The sequence below is a fragment of the Dryobates pubescens genome, chromosome 28 (genome assembly GCF_014839835.1).
Source record: "Dryobates pubescens isolate bDryPub1 chromosome 28, bDryPub1.pri, whole genome shotgun sequence".
NCBI classification, from domain to species: domain Eukaryota; kingdom Metazoa; phylum Chordata; class Aves; order Piciformes; family Picidae; genus Dryobates; species Dryobates pubescens.
Genome location: NC_071639.1, coordinates 1,031,526 through 1,059,225, shown reverse-complemented (window position 1 = coordinate 1,059,225; position 27,700 = coordinate 1,031,526). Strand labels below are relative to the sequence as shown.

Here is a 27,700-nt window from a genome sequence, read left to right as displayed (position 1 = left end):
GCTCTCTCCAACTCCCTGAAGGGAGGTTGGAGCCAGGTGGGGCTTGGTCTCTTCTCCCAGGCAGCCAGCCCCAGAACAAGAGGACACAGTCTCAAGCTGTGCCAGGGGAGGTTTAGGCTGGAGGGGAGGAGAAAGTTCTTCCCAGAGAGAGTAATTTGCCACTGGAATGTGCTGCCCAGGGAGGTGTTGGAGTCCCCTTCCCTGGAGGTGTTCAAGAGGGGATTGGATGTGGCACTTGGAGCCATGGTTTAGTCATGAGCTCTGTGGTGACAGCTTGGACTTGATGATCCTTGGGGTCTCTTCCAACCTTAGTGACACTGTGAGACTGTGATACAAGGAGCAAGATCCTGAGGCTAAGGAGAATTCTCTCTTCACTGGTTCCCTTTCTCCTTGCTGAAGGACAAGAAATGCTGTGCAGCAGGCTGCCTCACTGTGAGATGGCTCTGCTGGGGCTGCTCACCCCCCCCCGAAATACTCTACTCCAAGAGCAGGATGTTCTCCAGCTTTCCCACCACAAACCCCAGGTTCCAGACACAAACTCTCACACCCTCCAGCATTTCAAACACAAGCTCAGCTCAAAGCTTTACCCTGCACATCAACTCCAGAGCTGCCTTACCCAGCTTCTCCATCTCTCCTGGATGCAGAGCAGCCCCTGCCCCCTGGGTGGCTGGAACTGAGTGGAGCCAGCTTGTCATGGAATTCAACTCCAGCACAGGAGGTTCCACCTCACCATGAGGAGGAACTTCTTCACTGTGAGGCTCCCAGAGCCCTGGAGCAAGCTGCCTAGAGAGGTTGTGGAGTCTCCTGCTCTGGAGCCTTCCCAGCCCTGTCTGGATGTGTTCTGTGTGACCTGTGCTGGGTTCTCTGCTCCTGCTCTGGCAGGGCTTGGACTAGAAGGTCTCAAGGACTTCCCTGCTCCTGCTGGCCACACTCTTCCTGATGCAGGCCAGGATGCCCTTGGCCTTCTTGGCCCCCTGGGCACACTGCTGGCTCATGTTCAACTGCTGTCCACCACTACCCCCAGGTCCCTCTCTGCCTGGCTGCTCTCAGCCACTCTGCCCCCAGCCTGTAGCACTGCCTGGGGTTGCTGTGGCCAATGTGCAGCCCCTGGCACTTGGATGTGTTCAGTCTCCTGCCCTTGGCCTCTGCCCATCTGCCCAGCCTGGCAAGGTCCCTCTGCAGAGCTCTCCTACCCTCTAACAGATCAACTCCTGCCCCCAGCTTGCTGTCATCTACACATTTACTGCTGATGGACTCAATGCCCTCCTCCAGATCACCAATGAAGATATTGACCAGGCTGGGGCCCAGCACTGCTCCCTGGGGCACTCCACTGGTGCCTGGCTGCCAGCTGGCTGTGGCACCATTCACCACCACTCTCTGGGCTCAGCCTCCAGCCAGTTCCTAACCCAGCTCAGAGAGCTGCTGTCCAAGCCAGGGGCTGACAGCTTGGCCAGGAGCTTGCTGTGGGGGATGGTGGCAAAGGCCTTGCTGCAGTCCAGGCAGACTCCATCCACAGCCTGCCCCACAGCCACCAGGCAGTCAGCTGGGCATGGAAGGAGCTCAGGTTGGGCAGGCAGGACCTGCCCTGCCTGAATCCCTGCTGGCTGGGCCTGAGCCCTTGGCCATCCTTCAGGTGCAGTTATTGCCCCCAGGATAATCTGCTCCATCGCTTTCCCTGGCACTGAGCTCAGGCTGCCAGGCCTGAAGTTCCCAGGTTCCTCCACCCAACCCTTCCTGTGGCTGGGGATCTGACCCAAGCCTGCTGAATACCCACAGACAGGCCAGCTGTAGCACTGAGCCCCAGCATGTCCTCATGTCCTGTGTAAGAGTTCAGGCACAGCTCTCAGCACATGGTGAAGGAGGCATCTGAGATTAGGGCTAAAGATGGCCACCACCACTCACCAGAGGTGGAGCTGGTTCTGGTTAGTCTGTGGCACAGCAGCCAAGGAGTGGAGGTGGCTGAGCAGCTGGACTCTGTAGTGGGGCTGGATGTGGTGCATTCGGTAGCTGAACATCTCCAGCAGGGTGTGCAGGATGCCCCAGGCATGAGACTTGAACACCGTGGGCAGGAGCTGGCCTGAGGGGAGAGAGTTTGCACAGTAACTTCTGGAGGTGGTTACAGTTCAGAATAAACAACTGCAGAATGCACTGTGGGCAGAAGGCTACACTGAGCTGCAGCTCACAGGGCACTGCCTCCAGGACATGCAAGGGCTGCCTGCAGCAGCTGGGAGCGTGGGGAGCTCAGTCAGCTCTGGGGGGACACACAGCAGGCATGCCCATTGCTGCAGTCACCACTGCACTCTGCTTGCATTTCACTTGCAGCCAGGGACTTCATTGAATTCAGTGACTTTGCTGACAACCATTGCCCACTGAGCAGAGCTGTGCACAGTGCAGGGCAAATAGCAAGGTCCTGACCATACTCTGCTCTGCTCTGCTGAGACCTCACCTGCAGTACTGGGTACAGGTTTTGAGTCCTGAATATAGGCAGGACATGGAACTGATGGAGAGGGCCCAGAGGAGGCCACAAGAATGCTCAGGGGGTTGGAGCATCTCTGCTATGAGGACAAGCATGAGGGAGCTGGGGGTGTTCAGCCTGGAGAAGAGAAGGCTCCAGGGAGACCTAATAGCAGCCTGCCAGTACCTGAAGGCTGCAGAAGGACTGTTGCCAAAGGCCTGCAGGGACAGGACCAGGGGCAATGGCTTCAGACTAGAGCAGAGCAGATTTATACTGGATGTGAGGAACAAGTTCTGTACCAGGAGGGTGGTGGAACACCAGAACAGGTTGCCCAGGGAGGTGGCTGAGGCTCCATCCCTGGAGATACTCAAGGGGAGGCTGGACAGGGCCTGGGCTGGACAGGGCTGTGGGCAACCTGAGCTGGCTGGGGATGTCCCTGCTGAGTGCAGGGGGTTGGACTGGATGAGTTTTGGAGCTGCCTTCCAGCCTGGACCACTCTGTGCTTGTGTGATTCTCTAGCAGTGGTGGCACAGAGGGCCAGCAGCTCACAGCTCTGAAGCTCCCTGCAGCACAGGCAGAGCTCCTGCAGCTCCTTAGCACCCCAGTAACAGACAATGCATCAGTGCTGCACAATCACCCTGGGCCTCCAGCTGTCATTCAAAGAAAATGCTGCTGAACAAAAGGAGGAGGGGGGAAGAACATTGAAAGAGCAAAAGAAAGGTTTCCTTCCTTACTGATGAAGCCTTTGATGCCCAGGGACTCTATCTCCATGTAAACCAGCAGGCGGCTGTAGGTCTCCACCAGCGCCGGAGCCAAGGCCAGGCTGGACTTGGCATGAGCCAGCTTGATCACCCGAGTGGCTATGCTGTGGATCAGGCTGCAGGGAGAGAAAGCATCCAGAGCTGCCACACAGAGGCACCTGGGGGTGCTGAGTGGCAGCAGCTGAACAGGAGCCAGCAGTGTGCCCAGGGGGCCAAGAAGGCCAAGGGCATCCTGGCCTGCATCAGGAAGAGTGTGGCCAGCAGCAGCAGGGAAGTCCTTGTGCCCTTTGCTCAGCACTGCTTAGGCCACACCTGGAGTCCTGTGTCCAGTTCTGGGCTCCTCAGCTCAAGAAGGACATTGAGAGACTTGAAGGTGTCCAGAGAAGGGCAAGGAGGCTGGGGAGGGGTCTGGAGCACAGCCCTGTGAGGAGAGGCTGAGGGAGCTGGGGTTGCTTAGCCTGCAGAAGAGGAGGCTCAGGGGAGACCTTCTTGCTCTCTGCAACTCCCTGAAGGGAGGCTGGAGCCAGGTGGGGGTTGGGCTCTTCTCCCAGGCAGCCAGCAGCAGAACAAGAGGACACAGTCTCAAGATGTGCCAGGGGAGGTTTAGGCTGGAGGGGAGGAGAAAGTTCTTCCCATCAAGAGAGATTTGCCAGTGGGATGTGCTGCCCAGGGAGGTGTTGGAGTCCCCATCCCTGGAGGTGTTCAAGAGGGGATTGGATGTGGCACTTGGTGCCATGGTCTAGTCATGAGGTCTGTGGTGACAGCTGGGACTTGATGATCTTTGAGGTCTCTTCCAACCTTGGTGCCTGTGACACTGTGACACTGTGATTTGGCAAGCAAGCACAAGGGCCTGAGAGTTAAGAACATCTGAAGAAGACCTCCCGGCAGGCTGGAGAGGGACTGTTCAGAAGGGGCTGTGGGGACAGGCCAAGGGGCAGTGGTTTGAAACTGGAGCAGGGCAGAGTTAGGTTGGACATCAGGAGGAAGTTCTGCACCATGAAGGTGGTGAAATACTGGAACAGGCTGCCCAGGGAGGTGGTTGAGGCCTCATCCCTGGAGACATTCAAGATCAGATTTGATGTGGCCCTGGGCAGCCTGCTTTAGCTGGAGGTGTCCCTGCTGCCTGCAAGGGGATTGGACAAGGTGAGCTTGGAGGGCCCCTTCCCACCTGATGCACTCTGTGCTGCTGTGGAATGTAGGAAGCAAGCAAACAAGGGCAGAGCCAGGGAAGCTTTCCTGGTGAGAGTTAGTTCCACACAAACTGACAGCTGTCAAACCCCACTCTGGCTGCAGCACTGTACCTCATTTTGGCATGAACTGTGAGGGAGTCCAAGAGGTTCATTGGCAAGGGGGTAATGGAGCCTGATGCCATGCAGTTAGTCCCTGGAAGAGGGATCCTGACGTTGCCATTGCCATAAATGGTCTCCACAAGCACCCCCATGGGCAGGGTGAAGCACTCTGAGTTGGTGGAGTAAGCATTGCACAGCAGAGCAATCTTGTAGTCATTCATCTGCAGGCTCTTGTTCCTCAAGCTCTGCTGCAGGAACCTGTGTGCAGGAAGGAGGACAGCACTGAGCACCAAAGGCACTGTGCAACAGAAGCCCCAAAACATTTGGTGTAGTATTTACTGCAATGGTTTTATACAGGCTCACAGCTCACAGAGGTCAGGGGTTGGAAGGGACCCAAAGAGATCCTCCAGACCAACCCCTGCCAGAGCAGGAGCAGAGAATCCAGCACAGGGCACACAGAACACATCCAGACAGGGCTGGGAAGGCTCCAGAGAAGGAGACTCCACAACCTCTCTGGGCAGCCTGCTCCAGGGCTCTGGGACCCTCACAGGGAAGAAATTCCTCCTTGTGTTGAGGTGGAGCCTCCTGTGCTGCAGTTTCCATCCATTGCCTCTTGTCCTATCCCAGGCCACAGTGAGCAGAGCCTGGCCCTGTCCCCTCCCTCCTGACCCCCAGCCCTCAGCTATTGATAGACATTGATTAAATCCCCTCTCAGTCTTCTCCTCTCCAGACTAACCACCCCCAGGGCTCTCAGCCTCTCCTCTCCAGGCAGTGCTGCAGTCCCTTCAGCATCCTTGGAGCCTCCCTTGGACTCTCTCCAGCAGATCCCTGTCCCTCCTGAGCTGGGGAGCCCAGAGCTGGATGCAATATTCCAGGGGAGGTCTCAGCAGGGCAGAGCAGAGGGGGAGGAGAACCTCCCTGGCTCTGCTGCACACACTCTGACTGCACCCCAGGGCCCCCTTGGCCTTCTTGGCCCCCAGGGCTCATTGCTGTCCCATGCAGAGCTTGCTGCCCCCCAGCACTCCCAGGTCCTTCTCCTTGGGGCTGCTCTCCAGCAGATCCCCTCCCAGCTGTGCTGCTGCAGTTTATTCTTCCCTCCCAGCTGCAGGACTCTGCACTTGGCCCTGTTGAGCCTCATTTGGTTCCCCTGTGCCCAGCTCTCAGCCTGTCCAAGTGTTGTTGGATGGCTGCACAGCCTTCAGGTGTCTCAGCCAAGCCTCCCAGGGTGGTGTCAGCAGCAAAGCTGCTGAGCAGCCTCTCTGCCCCTTCACCCCTGGTGAGCTCACACTGCTCATTCCAGCACTCACTGCACACCCAGCAGCTCTGCTATGCTGAAAGCAGGCTGTTGGGCAGCTTTGCTCTGAGGTGTGTGCACAAACCATCACCACATGTGCACTGGAGATAGATGACCACAGGATACAGGAACAGCAAATAACCAGAGTAAACCACATCTCCCTCAGAGACATGTATTGTGTACATGGGGGAGAGAGATGGAGAGAGGCAGGGGAGAGACAGAGAGGTGAAACACCTCTAGTGAACCACAGCAAACCAGCTGCACCTCATGCCCCACTTCCACCCTGCTCTGACTTCCCTGTGCCACAGAAGCCTCTCAGGACACAAACACACTTTCAAATGCAGCCTCAGAGGTGTTGCAGCTGCTGGCTGTGTGCCAACAGCAGTTCCTGACTTTGAGCTCTCTCTTAGTCCTGCTGCATGGGTTTGGCAACCCTCACACCTGCACAGGACCACAGGACTGTCCCTCCAGGCTCAGCCAGTCCCAACCCCCTGCCATGGGCAGGGACACCTCCCACTGCAGCAGGTTGCTCACAGCCACCTCCAGCCTGGCTGCAAACACCTCCAGGCAGGAGGCTTCCACCACCTCCCTGGGCAACCTGTGCCAGTCCCAACACCCCTGCCATGGCCAGGGACACCTCACACTGCAGCAGGTTGCTCACAGCCACCTCCAGCCTGGCTGCAAACACCTCCAGGCAGGAGGCTGCCACCACCTCCCTGGGCAGCCTGTGCCAGGCTCTCACCACCCTCCTGGGCAACAACTTCTTCCTCACAGCCAATCTCAATCTCCCCATTTCTTGTTCTGCTCCATCCCCCCCAGTCCTATCCCTCCCTGACACCCTCAGAAGTCCCTCCCCAGCTTTCTTGGAGCCCCCTGCAGATCCTGCAAGGCCACAATGAGGTCTCCTGGGAGCCTTCTCCTCTGCAGCCTGCACAACCCCAACTCCCTCAGTCTGTGCTCACAGCAGAGCAGCTCCAGCCCTCTGCTCCTCCTCGTGGCCCTGCTCTGGACACCTTCCAGCCTCTCCAGATCCTTCCTGGCACAGAGGCTCCAGAGCTGGCCCCAGAGCTGCAGCTGTGGTCTCAGCAGAGTGGAGCAGAGGGGCAGAATCCCCTCCCTGGCCCTGCTGGCCACACTTCTCTTGCTGCAGCCCAGGCTCTGCTTGGCTCTCTGGGCTGCAGGTGCTCCCTGCTGGCTCCTGCTGAGCTTCTCCTCCCCCAGCACCCCAGGGCCCTGCCAACTCACTCGTGGTGCAGCTTGAGGGAGTGTGGGATGGGGATCTGCAGCTTGGAGTTGTCGCTGTGGGCCTTGCGGTTGAGGTGGATCCAGATGCAGGTCATGGCGAAGGCGTGGGTGGAGTGGGGCTTGGTGATGTCAGGCACAGGGATGCACTGCAGGCACAGGGATGCACTGCAGGCACAGGGATGCACTGCAGGCACAGGCAGCACTGCCACACGCTGCAGCCACTGCCCAGGGTGCCAGCAGCCTCCTGCTGACTGCTGGCACCTGCAGCAACAGCTCCAAGCACAGCCCCTGGCGCTCTGTGCCTGCACCTGGGCAGCCAGAGCCCGGCAGGGACCCTGCCCCAGCAGCAGGCTGGCAACAGCCAGGGCAGGGCACAGGGCACAGGGCACAGGGGCACAGAGGCACAGAGCGCAGGGCACAGGGGCACAGGGCACAAGGGCAGAGTGGCACAAGGGCACAGGGGCACAGAGGCACAGGGGCACAGGGCACAGAGGCACAGGGCGCAGGGCACAGGGGCACAGAGGCACAGGGGCAGAGGGGCACAGGGCAGAGGGGCAGTGGGGCAGAGGGCACAGGGGCAGAGTGGCACAGGGGCAGTGGGGCACAGAGGCACAGGGGCAGAGGGGCAGAGGGACACAGGGGCACAGGGCACAGAGGCAGTGGGGCACAGAGGCAGAGGGGCAGAGGGACACAGGGTCACAGGGGCAGTGGGACACAGGGCAGAGGGGCAGAGGGGCAGAGGGACACAGGGGCAGTGGGGCACAGGGCAGAGGGGCACAGGGACACAGGGGCAGTGGGGCACAGGGCAGAGGGGCACAGGGACACAGGGGCAGTGGGGCACAGGGCAGAGGGGCAGAGGGACACAGGGGCAGTGGGGCACAGGGCAGAGGGGCACAGGGACACAGGGGCAGTGGGGCACAGAGGCACAGGGGCACAGCATGGTTTGGGTGGAAGGGATCTTTAAGATCATCCATCCCCAGCCCCCTGCCATGGGCAGGGACCCCTCCCACCAGCACAGGCTGCTCAGGGCCTCATCCAGCCTGGCCTTGTCCCCTCCAGGCAGCAGGCAGCCACAGCCTCCCTGGGCAGCCTGTGCCAGGCTCTCCCCAGCCTCTCCTACTCTCCCCTCTTCCAGCTCAGAGCCATTGGCCCTCACCCAGCCCTTGTCCAAAGTCCCTCCCCAGCTCTCCTGGAGCCCTTCAGGTCCTGCAAGGCTGCTCTGAGGTCTCCCTGCAGCCTTCTCTTCTCCAGGCTGCACAGCCCCAGCTCTCCCAGCCTGGCCCCACAGGGGAGGTTCTGCAGCCTCTGAGCATCTTTGTGGCCTCCTCTGGAGCCTCTCCAACAGCTCCAGGTCCTTGTGCTGGGGGCCCCAGAGCTGGAGGCAGTGCTGCAGGTGGGGGCTGAGCAGAGCAGAGGGGCAGAATCCCCTCCCTGTGCTGCTGCTCTCCCTGCTCTGGCTGCAGCTCAGCACTCAGATGGCTCTGGGCTCTGGAGCTGCTGCTGCAGCTGCAGCTGCATGGCTGCAGAGATGTTTCATCTCCAAATGGACACTCCCAGGGTCTCCTGGCTGTGGCTCCCCAGTAACCACATTTGTGCAGTGGTTTTTAGGGGCCAAAAGGCTTCTGTTGTGCTCTCTTCCTTGGCTGAGGTTGTGAGGAGGCTGCTGAGGCACTGAGGGTGCTGCTTAGGAGGGATGTGGAGCTTTAGCAGTAGCTCTGGAGTGTCACAGAGTGATACACAGAGACACTTTCAGGTGCAAAGCACTGAGCAGGACATCTTGAAGGTGCTTTAGAGTAGAGGTTACTTAAACCAAATCCCATTGGAATGGAGGATCCTGAGGGGCAGGGGGGGGTTAGGGGAAGCTCTTAAGCTTCCATTGTGACAGCATGGTCAGCATCAGGCCCTGATGGCTTGCCCTTCTCTCAGTGCCTCCTGTTGGTCTGCAGGCAGGTTGGCACAGCTGTGGTGCAGCAGGCTGAGCAGCCAGCAGCAGTCTCTCCTCCCCTCCATGGGGCTCTGACTCACAGCAACTCTTGCACACAGTTTGTTCCATGGGCTCACAACTGCTTCTGTCAGAGCAGTGCAGGAGTCAGGGCTGCTCCTCCTGGCTGTGTGATGGGCTCAGAGCTGCACTGAGTCCATCAGCAGTAAATGTGCAGCTGACAGCAAGCTGGGGGCAGGAGTTGAGCTGTTAGAGGGTAGGAGAGCTCTGCAGAGGGACCTTGCCAGGCTGGGCAGATGGGCAGAGGCCAAGGGCAGGAGATTGAACACATCCAAGTGCCAGGGGCTGCACATTGGCCACAGCAACCCCAGGCAGTGCTACAGGCTGGGGGCAGAGTGGCTGAGAGCAGCCAGGCAGAGAGGGACCTGGGGGTGCTGGTTGATGGTAGGCTGAACATGAGCCAGCAGTGCGCCCAGGCAGCCAGGAGGGCCAATGGCATCCTGGCCTGCATCAGGAGCAGTGTGGCCAGCAGGAGCAGGGAGGTCATTCTGCCCCTGTACACTGCACTGCTTAGGCCACACCTGGAGTCCTGTGTCCAGTTCTGGGCTCCTCAGTTTAGGAAGGAGGTTGACTTGCTGGAAGGTGTCCAGAGAAGGGCAAGGAGGCTGGGGAGGGGTCTGGAGCACAGCCCTGGGAGGAGAGGCTGAGGTTGCTTAGCCTGCAGAAGAGGAGGCTCAGGGGAGACCTTCTTGCTCTCTGCAACTGCCTGAAGGGAGGCTGGAGCCAGGTGGGGGTTGGGCTCTTCTCCCAGGCAGCCAGCAGCAGAACAAGAGGACACAGTCTCAAGCTGTGCCAGGGGAGGTTTAGGTTGGATGTTAGTAAGAAGTTCTTCCCAGAGAGAGTGATTGCCCACTGGAATGGGCTGCCTGGGGAGGTGGTGGAGTCACCATCCCTGGAGGTGTTCAGGAGGAGATTTGATGGGGTGCTGGGTGCCATGGGTTAGTTGATTAGGTGGTGTTGGATTGGTTGATAGGTTGGACTTGGTGATCTTGAAGGTCTCTTCCAACCTGCTCTATTCTATGTATCCTATGCCAGTGGCTTTCCCCTCCCTGCAGGCTGGATGAGGCCTTGAGCAGCCTGTGCTGCTGGGAGGTGTCCCTGCCCCCGGCAGGGCCTGGGGCTGGATGGTCCCTTCCAACCCAACCCATTCTGGGATTCCATGAACTCAGCAATGAGAGGAGAGGCCTCAGCAGCCTCCCCAGGCTCCTTCCAGCCCCCAGCCCTCCGTGATGCTGGTGCCAGGACATTCAGATGTGAGGCTGCCAGGCTGAATGCCGAGGCACTTACCTCTTTCTCAGGGTAGAGGAGGTCGAAGAGCTTCATGACGGGCAGGAAGTCAGCCAGGGCGTTCTTCTGGATGCTGCCAGAGATGAACTGCAGCAGCACCCACATCAGGTGGTCCCTCCCCTTGATGAGCCCACGGCCTGCCAACTGCCAACAACACTCAGGAGCAGGGAAACACTGCATGCAGAGCTAAAACCACTGCAAGGAGTACCAGCAGAGCAGGGGGCACTGGGAATTTCACAGCAGGAGCCCTGAGAGGGGCAAGCTGTGCCCTCAGCAAGGTGGCAAACAGCTGCAGTGGGGGCTGGGCTCTTCTCCCAGGCACCCAGCACCAGAACAAGAGGACACAGTCCCAAGCTGTGCCAGGGGAGGTTTAGGCTGGAGGTGAGGAAGAAATTCTTCCCAGAGATTGGCCACTGGGATGTGCTGCCCAGGGAGGTGGTGGAGTCCCCATCCCTGGAGGGGTTTAGGGAGAGCCTGGATGAGGCCCTTGGTGCCATGGTTGAGTTGATCAGATGGTGCTGGGTGAGAGGTTGGACTTGATGATCTGAAAGGTCTGTTCCAACCTGGTTAATTCTATTCTATTCTATTCTATTCTATTCTATTCTATTCTATTCTATTCCATTCCATTCCATTCCGCTCCACTCCACTCCACTCCCCTCCACTCCCCTCCACTCCCCTCCACTCCCCTCCACTCCCCTCCACTCCTCAGCTGGAACACAGAACAGGACTCTGGGAGTCCCACACCAGCTGCTGCTGAAGTTTGTATTCAGCTCTTGAGGATTTGCCTTGAACAATTAGCAGCTGCTAAAGCCTGGGCTCCAGCTGTCCCCACCGAGCTCTGTGCTGGCAGGCCTCAGGGGCTGTGTTGGCTCTGTCTCTAAAGGAGGCCTCTGGACCAGAGCAACTTGGACTGGATTCACCTGGAGCCACCTGGAGTTGTTGTTACTTAACTTCCTGACCTGTGAAAGCAATTCTCTGCTAAGCAGTACTCCACTCCTTACCTCTCCTCTTCTCCAGCTTGCCTGAGCTTTAAATTGGAAGGAGGAAAAGCTTTCCCCATGAGCAGAGCCAGACATTGGAAGCAGCTCCCAAGGGCAGCAGTGGAGTCCCCTGCCCTGGGCAGGTTAAGGCTCAGCTTGCCAGGGCCAGCTCCTTGCAACTCTACTTTGACCTAGGAAGGTTTGGGCAGATGATTCCTGGGGCCCCTTCCAGCCTGGCACTCTGGAATTGCATGGTGTTGGATGCTGCCTGTTGTCTCTGTGGCTCATGAACAGGAACTGAAGGAATGCAGCCCTGCTAAGACTAATTTCAGGGACACCACAAAGAGCAGAGAGCCAGGATCCATCCCAAGGAAACCACAACAGACACAGAGCAAACTGTGCTGCAGCAGGGAAGTGGGGAGAGCAGATGGAGCAAAGTGCAGTGCATGGCAGACACTGCATGTGAAGAGCCAGAACCTAAACCACAGTGAGGAGGGCAGAGCCCTTCCCCACCAGCCACACCAGCTCACATGCAGCTGACCCTCCAGCTCCTCATGGAAGGCTGGCAGCAACCCCCTCCAGAGTGAGAGGCACTGAGCAGCAGGGAAAGGCTGGGAAGTGCAGCAGGGGTAAGTGGAGGGACACCAGCTCTGGCCTGGGCCTGCCAGCACTGCTGGGCCTGGCCTGTCTTGGACAGCACTGCTCTGCTCAGGCAAACCCAGGCTGCTCCACCCATGGGCATGGCAGGTTCCTTAGCACAGAGGCTGAGCAGGGCTTTCACTCTGCAGCTGGGCTGCAGGCTGCCTGCAGCAGCACAGTGTTGGAGCTTCTGATGGTGCACTTCATCAGAGAATAGCTCAGCTTGGAACAGACCTCAGCAGCCATCTAGTTCCAACCTCCCCACCATGGACACCTCTCAGCTACACTCAGCCACTCCAGGCCTCATCCAGCCTGGCCTTGAGCATCCCAGGCAGGAGGCAGCCACAGCCTCCCTGGGCAGCCTGGGCCAGAGTCTCAGCTCCCTCCTACTGAAGAACTTCTTCCTCAGCTCCAGTCTAACCCTGCTCTGCCTCAGCTCCAAACCATTCCCCCTGGGCCTGGCTCCAGACCCCCTCAGCAAAAGTCTCTCTGCAGCCTTCCTGCAGGATCCCTTCAGGTCCTGGCAGGCAGCTCTGAGGTCCCCTGGAGCCTTCTCCTCTGCAGGCTGCACAGCCCCAGCTCCCTCAGCCTGTGCTCACAGCAGAGCTGCTCCAGCCCTGGGAGCATCTTTGTGGCCTCCTCTGGGCTCATTCAACAGTTCCTTGTCCCTCTTCTGCTGGGGACAGCAGAGCTGGAGGCAGGATTGGAGGTGAGGTCTGAGCAGAGCAGAGCCCAGGGGCAGAATCCCCTCTGCTGCCCTGCTGCCCACCCTGCTCTGGCTGCAGCCCAGCACACAGCTGCCTGAGGGCTGCAGGAGGCACTGCTGGCTCCTGGGGAGCTGCTCAGCAATCAATACCCTCAAGGCTCTTTCTTCAGGGCCACTCTCAACCCACTCTGCACCCAGCCTGGGTTTGTGCCTGGCCTTGGCCTGTCCCAGCTGCAGGACCTTCATCTCCTCATGCTAGCTATCAGCAGTCTGAACCCACACACATCCACAGTGCAGCCTCCTGTAACCCAGTGCACTGGCCACAGACCTACCTCACAGCCTCAGCAGAGCCTGCCTGCCTTCTAGAGAGCACAGGGATCCAAACTTCAATTCCTACACCTCAGACACTTCCTGCAGGGCTGTGTCTGGGCCTTTTGAAACCTGCTGAGCTGTGCCTCTCACACCTCTCTCCCCCCAGGGGAGCCAGCCACACGGTTTACCTTTTGATGGAGGGACAGGACCATGTGAGGAAAGCTGGCAAACTGAAAGAGCACAAAGAAAATGAGCTGGCTGGAGAGATGCTGCCACAGAAGCTGACTGGTTCCACCATCATCAAACTTCTCTTCAGTCTCAGAGCGCTCCATGGCATACACCACCAGATCCACCAGCTGGTCCTCCAGCACAGGGCAGCGCTGCTTGTGCTGTAAGGCAGAGATCAGATACAGTATTCCAACGGCTTGGCCACCCCCTCCACCCCTTGCACAGCTGCACTCATGGTACACAACTTGGACAGAAGGCTGGGAAGCATGAAATGAAGTCTGAGCTCAAGTTAAGGATAAGCCAGTGTGTTAAAGCTGCACTATGTTACAGGCAAGCCCTGGAGGCATCAGCACCTGCCCAGCTCCCTGCTCGGCTCCCAGCCACAGATCACACCGGGGGCCTGCCGCTGCCTCTCACTCAGCTCAAGCAGCAAGCAGTGGAAACAGAGTCCCTGCTTCCCACACACTGATGGGGCTTCTGCTGCTGACTTGGGGGTGCCCTCCTTTTCTCCTTCCACTTCCCCTCAAAAGCAGAGGGCAGCAGGAGGACAATGACACACACCAGCTGCACCCACAGCGAGCAGCCCCGAGGGCTCCTGAGCCACAGCTGGCACAACTGGCATCTGATCACACCCTGACAGCTGGCAGCACAACTGGCATCTGATCACACCCTGACAGCTGGCAGCACAACTGGCATCTGATCACACCCTGACAGCTGGCACAACTGGCATCTGATCACACCCTGACAGCTGGCAGCACAACTGGCATCTGATCACACCCTGACAGCTGGCAGCACAACTGGCATCTGATCACACCCTGACAGCTGGCAGCACAACTGGCATCTGATCACGCCCTGACAGCTGGCGGCACAACTGGCATCTGATCACACCCTGACAGCTGGCGGCACAACTGGCATCTGATCACACCCTGACAGCTGGCAGCACAACTGGCATCTGATCACACCCTGACAGCTGGCGGCACAACTGGCATCTGATCACACCCTGACAGCTGGCACAACTGGCATCTGATCACACCCTGACAGCTGGCAGCACAACTGGCATCTGATCACACCCTGACAGCTGGCAGCACAACTGGCATCTGATCACACCCTGACAGCTGGCACAACTGGCATCTGATCACACCCTGACAGCTGGCAGCACAACTGGCATCTGATCACACCCTGACAGCTGGCAGCACAACTGGCATCTGATCACGCCCTGACAGCTGGCGGCACAACTGGCATCTGATCACACCCTGGCAGCTGGCAGCACAACTGGCATCTGATCACACCCTGACAGCTGGCAGCACAACTGGCATCTGATCACACCCTGACAGCTGGCGGCACAACTGGCATCTGATCACACCCTGACAGCTGGCGGCACAACTGGCATCTGATCACACCCTGACAGCTGGCAGCACAACTGGCATCTGATCACACCCTGACAGCTGGCAGCACAACTGGCATCTGATCACACCCTGACAGCTGGCAGCACAACTGGCATCTGATCACACCCTGACAGCTGGCAGCACAGCTGGCATCTGCTTAGCACCCTGACAGCTGGCAGCACAACTGGCATCTGACCACACCCTGACAGCTGGCAGCACAACTGGCATCTGCTTAGCACCCTGACAGCTGGCAGCACAGCTGGCATCTGCTTAGCACCCTGACAGCTGGCAGCACAGCTGGCATCTGCTTAGCACCCTGACAGCTGGCAGCACAACTGGCATCTGACCACACCCTGACAGCTGGCAGCACAGCTGGCATCTGCTTAGCACCCTGACAGCTGGCAGCACAGCTGGCATCTGATCACACCCTGACAGCTGGCAGCACAACTGGCATCTGATCACACCCTGACAGCTGGCAGCACTGGCACCTGGTTACCACCCAGCACCAGCTGGGACCAGCCCAAAAAGCTGAGGATCACTCCAGGCGGTTTGCTGTGCACTGTGCCTGCACAGCACCACAGCTCAGCTCCGCAGGCGCTGGCCGGACACAGCCACAGGCAGCTGGGAGGGCAGCGCGGGCTGGGATCCATGCCTGCCCTGCTGCCTCTCCGTCATGGCCAAGGAAGGACTGAGATACTCACCTGCTGAGATACTCACTCAGCTACTCATTCATCTCCTCAGCTACTCACCTGCTGAGCTACTCATCTGCTGAACTACTCACTCATCTTCTCAGCTACTCATCTGCTGAGCTACTCACCTGCTGAGCTACTCACTCAGCTACTCAGCTACTCACTGCTGAGCTACTCACTCAGGTACTCAGCTACTCACCTACTGAGCTACTCACTCAGCTACTCAGCTACTCACCTACTGAGCTACTCACTCAGCTACTCAGCTACTCACCTACTGAGCTACTCACTCAGCTACTCAGCTACTCACCTACTGAGCTACTCACTCAGCTACTCAGCTACTCACCTACTGAGCTACTCACTCATCTACTCAGCTACTCATCTCCTGAGCTACTCACCTGCTGAACTACTCACTCAGCTACTCAACTATTCACTCATCTCCTAAGCTACTCATCTGCTGAGCTACTCACTCAGCTACTCAGCTACTCACCTGCTGAGCTACTCACTCAGCTACTCAGCTTCTCATCTGTTGAGCTACTCATCTGCGGAGCTACTCACTCAGCTACTCAGCTACTCACCTGCTGAGCTACTCACTCAGCTACTCAGCTACTCACCTGCTGAGCTACTCACTCAGCTACTCAGCTACTCACCTGCTGAGCTACTCATCTGCGGAGCTACTCACTCAGCTACTCAGCTACTCACCTGCTGAGCTACTCACTCAGCTACTCAGCTACTCACCTGCTGAGCTACTCACTCAGCTACTCAGCTACTCACCTGCTGAGCTACTCACTCAGCTACTCAGCTTCTCATCTGTTGAGCTACTCATCTGCGGAGCTACTCACTCAGCTACTCACCTACTCACTCATCTCCTGAGCTACTCACCTGCTGAGCTACTCACGCATCTTCTCAGCTACTCATTCATCTCCTGAGCTACTCACCTGCCGATCTACTCACTCAGCTACTCAACTACTCACTCATCTCCTCAGCTACTCACCTGCTGAGCTACTCACTCATCTTCTCAGCTACTCATTCATCTCCTGAGCTACTCACCTGCTGAGCTACTCACTCAGCTACTCATCTGCGGAGCTACTGACTCAGCTACTCACCTGCTGAGCTACTCACTCATCTACTCAGCTACTCACTGCTGAGCTACTCACTCAGCTACTCACCTACTGAGCTACTCACTCATCTACTCAGCTACTCATCTCCTGAGCTACTCACTCAGCTACTCAGCTACTCATCTCCTCAGCTACTCACCTGCTGAGCTACTCACTCATCTACTCAGCTACTCATCTCCTCAGCTACTCACCTGCTGAGCTACTCACTCATCTACTCAGCTACTCATCTACTCAGCTACTCACCTGCTGAGCTACTCACTCGTCTACTCAGCTACTCATCTGCTGAGCTACTCACTCAGCTACTCAGCTACTCACCTGCTGAGCTACTCACTCAGCTACTCAGCTACTCACCTGCTGAGCTACTCACTCAGCTACTCAGCTACTCACCTGCTGAGCTACTCACTCATCTACTCAGCTACTCATCTCCTCAGCTACTCACCTGCTGAGCTACTCACTCATCTACTCAGCTACTCACCTGCTGAGCTACTCACTCATCTACTCAGCTACTCATCTGCTGAGCTACTCACTCAGCTACTCAACTACTCACTCATCTCCTGAGCTACTCACCTACTGAGCTACTCACTCATTTACTCAGCTACTCACTCATCTCCTGAGCTACTCACCCACTGAGCTACTCACTCAGCTACTCAACTATTCACTCATCTCCAAAGCTACACACCTGCTGAGCTACTCACTCATCTACTCAGCTACACACCTGCTGAGCTACTCACTCATCTACTCAGCTACTCCCCTGCTGAGCTGCTCACTCATCTCCTCACCTGCTGAGCTACTCACTCATCTCCTGAGTCACTGACCCCTTGAGATACACCTGGTAGTACAGGTGTGTGTCAAGCAAGCCCCCTAGCAGTGCTTCAGGGCTCAGCCTCTGCATGTTCAGTGTAACACCCTCACAGCACCACCTCTCAGGCCCCTGCTTCTGTGGAGTTTCACTCCAAGGACAACTGCTGTGGGCAAGAATCTGGTGTGGAATTGAGCTCCTTCCAGTGATTGATAATTTAGCACTTTGGACACAGCCTGAGCTCTGTTTGTTTACACAGTCTCTACTCAGGCCTGGCTCTGCTGGGGTTTTCCCCCACGTCTGATGCCTGTAATATAATGCAGCCTTAATGCAAACACTATTGCTGTCACGACACCAAAGGAGAGGAACTGAGCTGCTCAAACACTGACCATGGAAACACAGAATCCCTTTCCAGAGGCAAAAGTGTGTGGCAAAGGAGTCTGCCCAAACACTTGCAGCACCTTGCAGGGATGCCTTAGGTGAGGTCTGTGACTTCCTAGGCAGGCAGCCTACAAACCCCCTTTGAATTCACAGAGGAGGAAAAAAGAGAAGGGAAGAGAGGTGCTGAAAGGAGATGCTTGCTCTACCTTCATCCACGGTAGTCTTTTGCCATGAGAACCAACCCCAAAGATTCTCTCCAATTCAAAACAAAAGGCAGGAATGGGAGAAGCTGAGAAGCTCCAGCAAGCAGTGCCCCTGCTGCATGCTCTCCAGCTCAGGAGCCGCCAGGGAGCCCCGGCTCCGGCAGCGCTCGCCTGAAGCATGCTCCGCACAAACCTCTCGCGGGACAGGAAGCATCGAGCCCAGTCTCCCCTTCTCCTCCAGGGCAGGGATCCCCCAGGGGGCAGCTCCACAGAGCAGGGCGAGCACCACCAGTGGGAGGAGGCTGGTGAGCTCTTGCTGCTTTGGCTCGGCCTTTTTCTCTTCCCCCTCCCAGAGCAACTCGTTATGAAGCAGAGCAGGGTGCAGCAGACGAGACTACAGCCTAGGTTGTGATCCAGCATGCACACACTACCACGTACAGGGCTTGAAATTTAGAGTTGGCTAAGCACTGGGTTAATGTCCACAAGCCTAAACATGTTAGGCTACATGAATTTAGAGTAAAAGTTATTCAAGGAATACAACAGGAAAATATTACTGTGAAAAAGAGAGTCAGGATTTCCAGCAGGCACTGGCACCAGCCTGGCTGATCTGAAGCTTGGGGAAAGCTTAGGACTCAGGGAACTCAACCAGGGAAATTCACCTTGGGCTGCTTGTTGCTGTGCTGAACAGCTCAGGCTTGTGTGGCTTTAAGAGTGGCTTTCAGCCTCACCCACAGCAGCACTGTCTGCAGCCATTTCCCTGCCTGGCTCTCCCCCCCTGTGTTTTCACACTCGTGCATTTGGGCACACATTTGGTGTCTGTGGCTTTGGAGCACTCCAAACTGCCTGGGCATCTGCAGAACTGGGGCCTCCTTTGAGTAGCTGCTGGCTGCTGGAAGAACATCTCAGTATCTACTGAGAGAAAGACAAGTCCAGGGGCAGGCTGAAGGCCTTCATGAATCAGCAGGAATCCAGGTTTGGGTATGGCTTAAACAAGACAGACCCAAACAGAAGACAATGCAGACCATGGTTTGGAGCACAGATGGGGAACTCCAGCAGCCAAGCCCACTGGCTTCCTACTAGAACATCAGTCAAGCTTTGCCAGGCTGGTGAGGGGTCTGGAGAACAGGGCCAGTGGGAGCTGGGGTTATTGAGCCTGGAGAAAAGAAGGCTGAGGGGAGACCACCTGGCTGTGCCCAGCTCTGAGAAGGGGTTGGAGCAGGTGGCTCTTGGTTTCCTCTCCCAAGGAACAAGTCACAGGACAAGAGGGAATGGCCTCAGGTTACCCCAGGGGAGGTTCAGGTTGGGCACAGAATCATGGAATCACAGAACTGTCAGTGCTGGAAGGGACCTCAGGGCTCAGCCAGTCCCAACTCCCTGCCATGGCCAGGGACACCTCACACCACAGCAGGTTGCTCACAGCCACCTCCAGCCTGGCTGCAAACACCTCCAGGCAGGAGGCTTCCACCACCTCCCTGGGCAGCCTGTGCCAGGCTCTCACCACCCTCATGGGCAACAACTTCTTCCTAAAGTCTAATCTACCTCTCCCCTCCTCTAGCTTGGATCCATTCCTCCTAGTCCTAGCCCTACCAGACAGCCTAAAATGTCCCTCCCCAGCTTCCCTGTAGCCCCCTACAGATATTGCAAGGCCACAATGAGGTCTCCTGGGAGCCCTCTCCTCTCCAGACTGAACAGCCCCAACTCTCTCAGCCTGTCTCCATAGGACACTTTCTTCCCCTTGAGGGCTATCAAGGCCTGGCCCAGGCTGCCCAGGCCAGTGGTGAAATCCCCATCCCTGGAGGGGTTTCAGAGCCATTAGGGAGATGTGGTGTTGAGGGGCATGGTCTAGTGGTGACCTGGCAGGGCTGGGTTCAGGGCTGGGCTTGATGATCTCAAGGTCTCTCCCAACCAAAACCAGTCTGCAGGTCTGCAGCTGTGTTCCATAACTCCACCATTGTCCATCTGGCCCAGAAAAGAGGATTCCATCATCCAGCTGCTGCTAAGCCAGAAAGCAATACAGGGCAGGGAAAAGCACTCCTGTGACAACCTGAGACTCAAACTTCTTGATGGACCAGTGGCACTTTGTAAAGTGGGTTAAAGGCTCAGCTGGGGGTTGGGTGGTTGGGTTTGGGGGGGGTTGTGAGGGGACAGGGGTAGCAGAGTATGTTATCAAGCCACTCAGGCCAGCTGCAGGCTAGTGTGGTTGGGGGGTTTGAATGGTTTCAGCAAACAACATTGAGCTTAAAAACCTTTCATGTCTCCACTCAAGACATGGATTCAGAAGAGCAAAGTGCATAGGCCAAGATCCTTGCCGCAGCAACTGCTGTGTCCCCAGGTCCAGCTCAGAATGCAGGAGTTCAATGCCTGAAGACACAACTGCAGCCTCCTGCTGCCATTGCCAGAGAGTCCTGCAGTGGGTTGGCTTGGAAGAGACCTTAAAGAGCATCCAGTTCCAGCCCCTTGCCATGGGCAGGGACACCTCCCACCAGCACAGCTTGCTCATCCAGCCTGGCCTGGAACACCTCCAGGCAGGGCACAGCCACAGCCTCCCTGGGCAACCTGTTCCACTTTCCAAACTGTATGTTGCCAAGATCCAAACCCTTAAAGCTTCTTGGTTCTATGATGCCTGAGTCTGTTCCTGCCAAGCCTGTTGGGCATTCCAAGCTTTCCTCTTTGGAACATGGAGTCAGCTGCACCAAGGGAGCTGCTCTCCAGTGCTCTCCATCTTTTGCAGTCAAAAACACATGACAAAACCTGCTGCCAGCCCCAGCTTTAGGCACTGTGCCATGCTGCCAGCAGGCAGCAAATGCCCACCATCAGCCTGCAGTATTTTACAGCTACAAAGGAATGGAAGGGAACCCTCTGAGCATTGCCTGATGGCATTGCTGTCCTGCAGTGCCTCTGCTTAGAGAGGGCATGGACAGAGAGGAAAGCAAGCACACCTTGCCCAAGCACACCCTGCTGCTCTGGGGCTCCCCCTTCCCCTGGGCAGAGGATGGCTTCCTACCCACAGCTGCAGGCTTAAGAGGTGAGCACTCAGAGAGCAAACTCATCAGCACCAGAGCTGCTAACTGAAAGGTTGTGTAATGTAAATGAGACACCTGACAGCTCCCTCCTGTCAAAGGCTTCCCAGAGACACCTCCAAGCTTCACCAGGATTCTCACTCTTCAGATGGCTGCAGCAGTCCTGGCTGCAAAGCCCAGGATCACCCCAGGGACTCCTGCTTTGGCCAGGGGGTTGAACAAGGGGGCAAGGAGGCTGGGGAGGGGTCTGGAGCACAGCCCTGTGAGGAGAGGCTGAGGGAGCTGGGGTTGCTTAGCCTGCAGAAGAGGAGGCTCAGGGGAGACCTTCTTGCTCTCTGCAACTCCCTGAAGGGAGGTTGGAGCCAGGTGGGGGTTGGTCTCTTCTCCCAGGCAGCCAGCAGCAGAACAAGAGGACACAGTCTCAAGCTGTGCCAGGGGAGGTTTAGGCTGGAGGTGAGGAGAAAGTTCTTCCCAGCAAGAGAGATTGGCCACTGGGATGTGCTGCCCAGGGAGGTGGTGGAGTCCCCATCCCTGGAGGTGTTTAAGAGGAGCCTGGATGAGGCCCTTGGTGCCATGGCTGAGTTGATCAGATGGTGCTGGGTGCTAGGTTGGACTGGATGATCTCAAAGGTCTCTTCCAACCTGGTTAATTCCATTCTATTCTATTCTACTTGTTTAACCAGAAAATTTTCCTGTTCACCTTCCAGCATATTGGAGAACCAGGAGAAAATTAGCTGAACCATAGCCAGGCTGTGATGCCAAAAGATTCAAAGGGAGGCTCCACTCCTGCACCTGGATCTGTGTGACTACTGACAGGGCAAACAAGCAGCTTGGCATAGTTAATCATAGAATTGTCAGGGCTGGAAGGGACCTCCAGGCTCAGCCAGTCCCAACCCCCTGCCATGGGCAGGGACACCTCACACCACAGCAGGTTGCTCACAGCCACCTCCAGCCTGGCTGCAAACACCTCCAGGCAGGAGGCTGCCACCACCTCCCTGGGCAACCTGTGCCAGGCTCTCACCACCCTCCTGGGGAACAACTTCTTCCTCACAGCCAATCTCAATCTCCCCACTTCTAGTTCTGCTCCATCCCTCCCAGTCCTATCCCTCCCTGACACCCTCAAAAGTCCCTCCCCAGCTTTCTTGGAGCCCCCTGCAGATCCTGCAAGGCCACAATGAGGTCTCCTGGGAGCCTTCTCCTCTCCAGCCTGCACAACCCCAACTCCCTCAGTCTGTGCTCACAGCAGAGCAGCTCCAGCCCTCTGCTCCTCCTCGTGGCCCTGCTCTGGACACCTTCCAGCACCTCCAGAGCCTTCCTGGCACAGAGGCTCCAGCACTGGACCCAGAGCTGCAGCTGTGGTCTCAGCAGAGTGGAGCAGAGGGGCAGAATCCCCTCCCTGGCCCTGCTGGCTTTGAATCTCTTGCTGCAGCCCAGGATGTGATTACTGATCAGAAATCAGTAATGATCATTGCTGTGAGCTGTTTCTGGCTTTCAATCTTGCACTGCTGGCATTTCTAAGTGCCTTCTGTTGCAGTCCCAATTCACCTCTGCAGCTTAGCTCAGCTCCAATAATAAAAAGCACAACCCTCAGCCACTGTCAGTGACAGCAGCAGGAGTCACCCAGCTGCTGCCAAGCCTGCTGCTGCCTCTCATGCAGTGTTTGTGGCTCCACTAACAAATGCCCTCCAGTTCATTTGCACCCAGAAGCAAGCCAACTCTCCAGGTCTGCCACAGCTCTGAACAGAACACAGGAATGCTTGGCTGGAGCCTTCTTCCCTCCTCAGCACCACTGCAGCACCCCAGCCTAGATGGGGATTTTCAACAGCCCAAACACTTCCTCGCTGCTGGCAGTGCAGGAGCACAGCTACAGCTCCTGCTCTGTCTGCTCTTCCTTTGCAAGCAACATCCCTCAAGCTTGGCCATCAAAATCCAGGCCAGGCTGAACCTTTGGGGGGGGGATTCCTATACTGGTAGGCAACTTGTAAAGAAGCACAGCTGAATATATTCCCTCCTTTCACTGCACGTCCCTTCAGTGGTGACATGCCAGTGATTTAAACTCATGACATGCCAGTGACTTGCACTGAGGACAACAAACTGACTCTTGAGGGTGCCAGGGAGTGATGGGACTGGGGGGATGGAGCAAAACCAGAACTGGGGAGATTCTCTCTGCTGAGACCACAGCTGCAGCTCTGGGGCCAGCTCTGGAGCCTCTGTGCCAGGAAGGATCTGGAGGGGCTGGAAGGTGTCCAGAGCAGGGCCACGAGGAGGAGCAGAGGGCTGGAGCTGCTCTGCTGTGAGCACAGACTGAGGGAGTTGGGGTTGTGCAGGCTGGAGAGGAGAAGGCTCCCTGGAGACCTCATTGTGGCCTTGCAGGATCTGCAGGGGGCTCCAAGAAAGCTGGGGAGGGACTTTTGAGGCTGTCAGGGAGGGATGGGACTGGGGGGGATGGAGCAGAACTAGAAATGGGGAGATTGAGATTGGCTGTGAGGAAGAAGTTGTTCCCCAGGAGGGTGGTGAGAGCCTGGCACAGGCTGCCCAGGGAGGTGGTGGCAGCCTCCTGCCTGGAGGTGTTTGCAGCCAGGCTGGAGGTGGCTGTGAGCAACCTGCTGCAGTGTGAGGTGTCCCTGCCCATGGCAGGGGGTTGGCACTGGCTGAGCCTTGAGCTCCCTTCCAGCCCTTGCAATTGATGAAATTAAACTGATGACATTCAACAGACTCAAATTGATGAAGTTAAATGGATTTAAATTGATTCAACTCATAGAATGGCCTGGGCTGGAAGGGACCTCCAAAAGTCACCCAGTTCAACCCCCCTGCAGCCAGCAGGGACATCCTCCACCAGAGCAGGATGCTCAGAGCTGTGTTAAGCCTGACCCAGTCTCATTTCTGCATTTCAGCAGATTGTGTTAGCCTGGAGAAGGCTCCAGGGGGAAGTTAAATTGATTGAAATGGATGAAATTCAATTGATTGAACTGGAGCAAATGAAACTGATTGAAACTGATGAAATTGAACTCTTAAATGGAGTTCTTTTAGAGGACAAAAAGTAGGGAGTCAAAGGCAGCATTATTCACACCAATGTTTTTGACCTGAAGGCACACAGCAGGAAGAACAGCTGGCCCCAATACATCTGTGTTTTGCCTAGGACACAGGTCTGTGTTTGGGTTGGATCTCAAAGATCATCTAGCTCCAAGCCTCCTGCCAGGGGAAGCTCTTGCACTGCTGTTCCCTCTTGCACTCTTCAGCAGCTACCAGCTGCAGAGAGGAACAGCTTGATTCACAGGAGCATAGCATGGCTCAGCTGGGAAGGGACCTCAGAGATCACAGAATCAGTAAGGGTGGGAAAGACCTCAGAGATCATCAAGTCCAACCTGCCACCCAGCCCCTCCTACAACTAAACCATGGCTCCAAGTCCAATCCCTGCCCTGGGCAGGGACCTCTCTCCTCTAGACTTGGCTGCCCAAGGTCTTTATGAAGTGAGGAGCAGGCCCAGCATACAAACAGCACTCATGGCAACACTGAAGCTGGCAGCCTGTGTCCAAGGTTTACCATTTCAGCTGCATTAGGGCTCAGATACCTTTGAGCCTGTGCTGTACTCTTGGCCAGGATGTTCAAGAGCAGTGTCCCAGGAGAGGAGGAGCTCTGCTGTATTTCACTTACAGTGTGTGGCAGGCTGAGGCTGCTGCCAGGGGAACTGCCCAGCTCCTGGGTAGGAAGGGGCAGAATGCAAATCAATTACCTTGGATGCTGCTCAGGACTAACCAATCCCTCTGCTCTGAGACCTCACACCAAGTGAGTTGGATAACCTATTGCTCTCTCTTCCTGGGCTCTGGGCTGTAGCTGAGAGCAGCTGGGGGCTGCTGCTTGGCTGCTGCTGACCTTGGCTGTGCTCTTCTTGTGGCTAAGTAACTAAGAGCTGCTCTCTGCTCTCCTCTTGTCTTTGTCCAGGGGGAAGGAGGCAGAGAGGGGAAGCTGTTGGTAGCTCTCAGGTTTTGCCCAGGGGGTCCTTGTGCTGCTTATAAATTGCCCACCCATGGCAGTGTTGTCTGTTTGGTTCATGCTCAGTGCAGCCCAGATCTCTGGACTGTGGCTTGCCTGGCACCAGAGCTTCCTTTGCTGCCATCTGAGCTACTCTGGCAAATCCAAGGAGGCCAATGGCATCCTGGCCTGCATCAGGAAGAGTGTGGCCAGCAGGAGCAGGGAAGTCCTTGTGCCCTGTGCTCAGCACTGCTTAGGCCACACCTTGAGTACTGTGTCCAGTTCTGGGCTCCTCAGCTCAAGAAGGACATTGAGAGACTTGAAGGTGTCCAGAGAAGGGCAAGGAGGCTGGGGAGGGGTCTGGAGCACAGCCCTGTGAGGAGAGGCTGAGGGAGCTGGGGTTGCTTAGCCTGCAGAAGAGGAGGCTCAGGGGAGACCTTCTTGCTCTCTGCAACTCCCTGAAGGGAGGTTGGAGCCAGGTGGGGGTTGGGCTCTTCTGCCAGGCAGCCAGCAGCAGAACAAAAGGACACAGTCTCAAGCTGTGCCAGGGGAGGTTTAGACTGGAGGTGAGGAGAAAGTTCTTCCCAGACAGAGACATTGACCACTGGGATGTGCTGCCCAGGGAGGTGGTGGAGTCCCTGCCTCTGGAGGTGCTCAGAAAAGGCTTGGATGTGGCACTTGGAGCCATGGTTTAGTTGTCAGGAGGGGTTAGGGATTAGGTCATAGGTTGGCCTGGATGATCTCTGAGGTCTTTTCCAGCCTGGCTGATTCTGTGATTCCCTGAATTTTATTTGGGAGGTAATTTTCTGCAAAGCAGTTGGGGGGAGGTAATTTCCACCCAGCACAGAGTGGCAAGGACACTCAAGGGTTCAGGATCAGATCAATTTTATAGTCAGGTCACAAACCTGGCAAAGTTTGTGACATGGCAGCACTGACACAACCTTCACTGTGGCACTGCAGCAGCAGTGCTCATTGGTACCTCTTCAACAAGGGCTGTGGAAAGCAGCTGGCAAAGTGGTGCCTGGCAGAAGGGATGAGCTGGAAGGGTAACAGCTCTCATGGCAAATTTCAAGCAGGAGCCCCCTGGGATGATTTGCTCAAAGGGGATTTGTTCCTTCAAAGCAGCAGTCAGATTTTAAGGAGCTACTGTTCAGAAGGCATTTCTGCAGGGCCTTTCCTTCACCCAGCCTGCAGCATCTTATCACTGCCTGGGGGGAAGTTTGGAGCATGAAGGCTGGGCTCAGAGTGGCTGAGAGCAGCAGGGCAGAAAGGGACCTGGGGGTACTGGTGCACAGCAGCTGAACAGGAGCCAGCAGTGTGCCCAGGGGGCCAGGAAGGCCAAGGGCATCCTGGCCTGCATCAGGAAGAGTGTGGCCAGCAGCAGCAGGGAAGTCCTTGTGCCCTGTGCTCAGCACTGCTGAGGCCACACCTTGAGTCCTGTGTCCAGTTCTGGGCTCCTCAGCTCAAGAAGGACATTGAGAGACTTGAAGGTGTCCAGAGAAGGGCAAGGAGGCTGGGGAGGGGTCTGGAGCACAGCCCTGGGAGGAGAGGCTGAGGGAGCTGGGGTTGCTTAGCCTGCAGAAGAGGAGGCTCAGGGGAGACCTTCTTGCTCTCTGCAACTCCCTGCAGGGAGGTTGGAGCCAGGTGGGGGTTGGTCTCTTCTGCCAGGCAGCCAGCAGCAGAACAAGAGGACACAGTCTCAAGCTGTGCCAGGGGAGGTTTGGGCTGGAGGTGAGGAGAAAGTTCTTCCCAGCAAGAGAGATTGGCCACTGGGCTGTGCTGCCCAGGGAGGTGGTGGAGTCCCCATCCCTGGAGGTGTTTAGGAAGGGCCTTGGTGCCATGGTTTGGTTGATGAGATGGTGCTGGGTGAGAGGTTGGACTGGATGATCTCCAAGGTCATTTCCAACCTGGTTCATTCTATTCTATTCTGTAAGAAAAATCCACTAGGAAAACCTTTTGGTGGTTTTTTCCCCCTCTTTTTAAAGAATGCTGTATTTACAGCTGTGTACTCCTGCAGTGCAGAGCAGAGGCTGTTTCTCCTCCTGCATGAGCAGAGACTTTTGTCACCTTAAGAATCTCTCCTCAGCCGCAGCCTCTGGCGAGCAAAGTGAAGGCTCCTGCGAGGGGCAAGGGAAGTGGCAGCCATCATTCCAGGGACAGTTTTAGGACCAAGGTGGTCAGCTGCAGGCTACATCTGGAGGGGGGTGGTGGGCCTCTGCCCTTGGCTGGTGTGGTGGCAATTTCAAGCCCTGGCTGTAGCTGGGGGGCTCTGTGGGATCAGTGGCTAGGAAGCGGCCGGCGGGGCGTTAGTCACAATACAACAGTAAGGTCGTGAACATACCTGAGCAATGTTCAAGGTCTAGAGCATTGGAGGATGGGCAGGACAAGACAGGACAGAACAAAAATAAAGGAAGAAAAAAAGAAAAGACAAAACAGTGACTATGAGGCCAGCCTCAAGGATCCCCAAGCCAGACTAAAGCCCTCCCACTCTAAGGTAGAAACAGAGCAACCTGGGACAGCCCAGCTCCAGCTCCTCACTGCTCTACTGCCTGACCATGCCCAGGAAAGAGAAGTGCTCCTCAGCCCAGGGAACAGCCCCCCCCTTGTGCTGCTGCAGCCAGCAGGCTCCTGCTGTCTGTCAAAGGTGTGCTTGAGGCTGGCCTTATAGGAAAAAAAAGCAATGCAAAAAATAACAAACTAAAATAAATCCAAAGAAAAACCAAAAACCCCAAAACTCATCTTTCCAGGCTCTGCTTTTTGCAGTGGCACACTGGGAAAGCAATACACAAAGGAGAGGAACAGCAGTGTCCAATCCACCTGGCAGGAGCTCAGAGGAGAAATCAAAGCAAAATAAGAACAGTAACAAAAAAACCAACCAAACAAAAAAGAACTCAAATGAAAGCCAAGAACCTTCCCTCTCTGGCCCTGAACTGTTTTGC

The 27,700-nt window shown here is 56.5% G+C and overlaps 1 protein-coding gene across 2 annotated transcripts in view; it reads right to left on the bottom strand.

Moving 5' to 3' along the window:
- The window catches only part of MED23 (mediator complex subunit 23), a 67,101-nt gene that overhangs the window by 25,901 nt on the left and 13,500 nt on the right, over positions 1–27,700 (bottom strand). Inside the window, exons 11-17 of one of the 2 annotated variants that reach the window (XM_054174025.1) lie at positions 27,103–27,120; positions 13,159–13,359; positions 10,334–10,477; positions 7,045–7,190; positions 4,518–4,763; positions 3,190–3,332; positions 1,903–2,077 (exon numbers count right to left, since the gene is read on the bottom strand). In XM_054174025.1, the coding sequence (XP_054030000.1) occupies positions 1,903–2,077; positions 3,190–3,332; positions 4,518–4,763; positions 7,045–7,190; positions 10,334–10,477; positions 13,159–13,359; positions 27,103–27,120 (1,073 nt within the window). The remainder of the gene's footprint in view (positions 1–1,902; positions 2,078–3,189; positions 3,333–4,517; positions 4,764–7,044; positions 7,191–10,333; positions 10,478–13,158; positions 13,360–27,102; positions 27,121–27,700) is intronic. The other variant, XM_054174026.1, reaches the window with a different exon arrangement.